At 32.5% G+C, this 2,175-nt stretch overlaps 1 protein-coding gene across 1 annotated transcript; it reads right to left on the bottom strand.

Moving 5' to 3' along the window:
• Positions 1 to 1,274: 1,274 nt before the first annotated feature.
• LOC131063311 (LOB domain-containing protein 11-like) lies at positions 1,275 to 1,910 on the bottom strand. The gene is made up of 2 exons (XM_057997090.2): positions 1,749 to 1,910; positions 1,275 to 1,583 (listed from the first exon to the last, which is right to left on the bottom strand). The coding sequence occupies exons 1-2, from the start codon at positions 1,908 to 1,910 to the stop codon at positions 1,275 to 1,277; spliced, it is 471 nt and encodes a 156-aa protein (XP_057853073.2).
• Positions 1,911 to 2,175: the final 265 nt, after the last annotated feature.

The raw sequence follows: 2,175 nt of genomic DNA, 5'->3' as shown, positions 1-2,175 counted from the left end.
CAAGAATTCACATTTCCATGTTCGAAAAAGAATATTGAGGTATACTCTAGGCACTATAGAATATGGAATATTATATTCCTGAATAAATAATTTTGAGTTGATTGCATATACAAATAGTGATTTTGTAAGGAGCATAGATGATTGAAATAGTACATGAGGATATGAATTTCACTTTGGAACAGAATTTTGTCATGGGCATCAAAGAAACAAGCTATGTTGATAATCTCAACCATAGAAGTAGATGCAACATCAACCTATTGTAGCAATAAGTCGACAATTTTATTATTGAAGAACCATGTCTTTTCGTTAGAGGAGTAAACATGTTCATGCAAGATATTATTTCATTCAAGAGTTGTTCAAGAGTTAGTAAAGAATAGAGAAATTAATTTAGAGTACTGCAGATCCAAAGATCAATTGGTAGACATATTCACAACGGCTTTAAGAAATGAACAATTTGAATATTTGAAAGAAAAATTAGATATTATATGTTTAATGTAATTAATGACAAATTAAAATGGAATGTTAGAATATTCTAGTAATTTCTACCAGTCTATATAATGTTTCTATTTTTTATTTTTAGATTCTACCGGTCTATGTAGAAATTATCTAAAATACTATTTTTGGATACAGGCATATTCTAGAATTTACCATATGTTCCTAAAGTCCTCTATAAAAGAGGCAAATGAAAATCTTTCTGCAAGTGAGTAAATACAATTCTGTTGCGCAGCAGCACACTCGGCATTTATCTTCTGTTTGTTTTATTTTGCCTCTGCCCACTAACAATCATATGTAAAGAATAACTTATACAAATTGAATTGGATACTCTGACTACAGCTCAAATTTTAAAACTTTCATTTGAACCGAAGCATACAAAGTATAAGTTAAAGATTAGTAATTTAGAACAAGTCATATGATATAGTGCAAATCAATTTAGAAGCGTAGAATAGAAGTCATGTCTGTATCTTATATACATTCATTTAGAGTGTATAAATAAATAAAAAACTGTATAAAACAGAATTGAAATAGAAAAAATATTAATAGCATAATACAAGATCTAATATGTTTCTATTTAAACGCTTCAATTAAAGTTTCTTTTGTATACGTATTTTACATTCAAAACAGCAGTGCTATTTCTTAAAAAACAAGTTTTTCTATCTAAAAACACAACATTAATCAAGCTCACAGAAACTTTTTCATCACCTTTCACCAAAATATTTTAAGCCAACATGGTATTTCCGTTAACAAAACATCTCAATCAACCGATCCTCATAAATCTATGCGTCCCTTATCGGCTCCCACAACAGCAATGGATCCACCTCCTCATACATTATACCTTCAGTTGGATATATCGCATCATGAGGATGAGGAGACCCGGTACGCAGGAAGTATAAAAGCTTATCATACTTACAACGTACATTCACGAGCTCTTCTTCCGTGGCTGCCAACTGAGATTTTAAATGGGCTATTTTTTCCTGCAGCTCATGGACTTCACTACCAAGTCCATGAATGGGATCCTTCATTCTTGCAGCTGCTTCATGCACCATACTATTTACTGCTTCCGCTCTTTGCTCAGCCTCCACACCCTAAACAAAACAGTGCAGATGGTATCACAAAACTTATTGTAAACCGTTGTCTAAAGACAACAGATAGTGGCATTGAAAAACAAACAGATAAAGTTGCTAAATTAGGAAGTTTTTAAATTAGGAAGTTTTTAAGGAACGAAGAAATGAACTATAGTTACAAATTACTTGAAGCAGTTTGATGATATGACTCGTTCCAAATACTCTCTGGACAACTGCAAACTTGTCTGGATCATCGGAAGGAAAATAAGGAGCCAAAACACAATCTTCTGAACATTTTGTGCGGCTCAGTCTACAGGCCGCACAAGATACCATCTTTCTTTTGGCCATTTTTAGCCTTGTGTACTTGTAAAAAAGCAACGATATAAATATTTTATAGTGCAGGTTGATCAATCAGCCAACTTTTTTTTACCAGAAATGTACGAAATTCGAGGCTCAAATACATTTTCACACTAAATCGTTTGTTAGGTCTGTAATGCTGCTTGATTTTGGCAATTGTTAGCGTTAAATTCAAAAAGAAGCAGTGAAAAACCTTGAATTAAAAGTAAACATGGCAGCACACTCTTGACGACCTTAAACGCCCATGTTTTAAATA

This window comes from Cryptomeria japonica, chromosome 3, assembly GCF_030272615.1.
Source record: "Cryptomeria japonica chromosome 3, Sugi_1.0, whole genome shotgun sequence".
In the NCBI taxonomy this organism is placed as follows: domain Eukaryota; kingdom Viridiplantae; phylum Streptophyta; class Pinopsida; order Cupressales; family Cupressaceae; genus Cryptomeria; species Cryptomeria japonica.
Note: the sequence above shows the minus strand (reverse complement) of the source record. Positions and strands in the feature narration are given on the sequence as shown.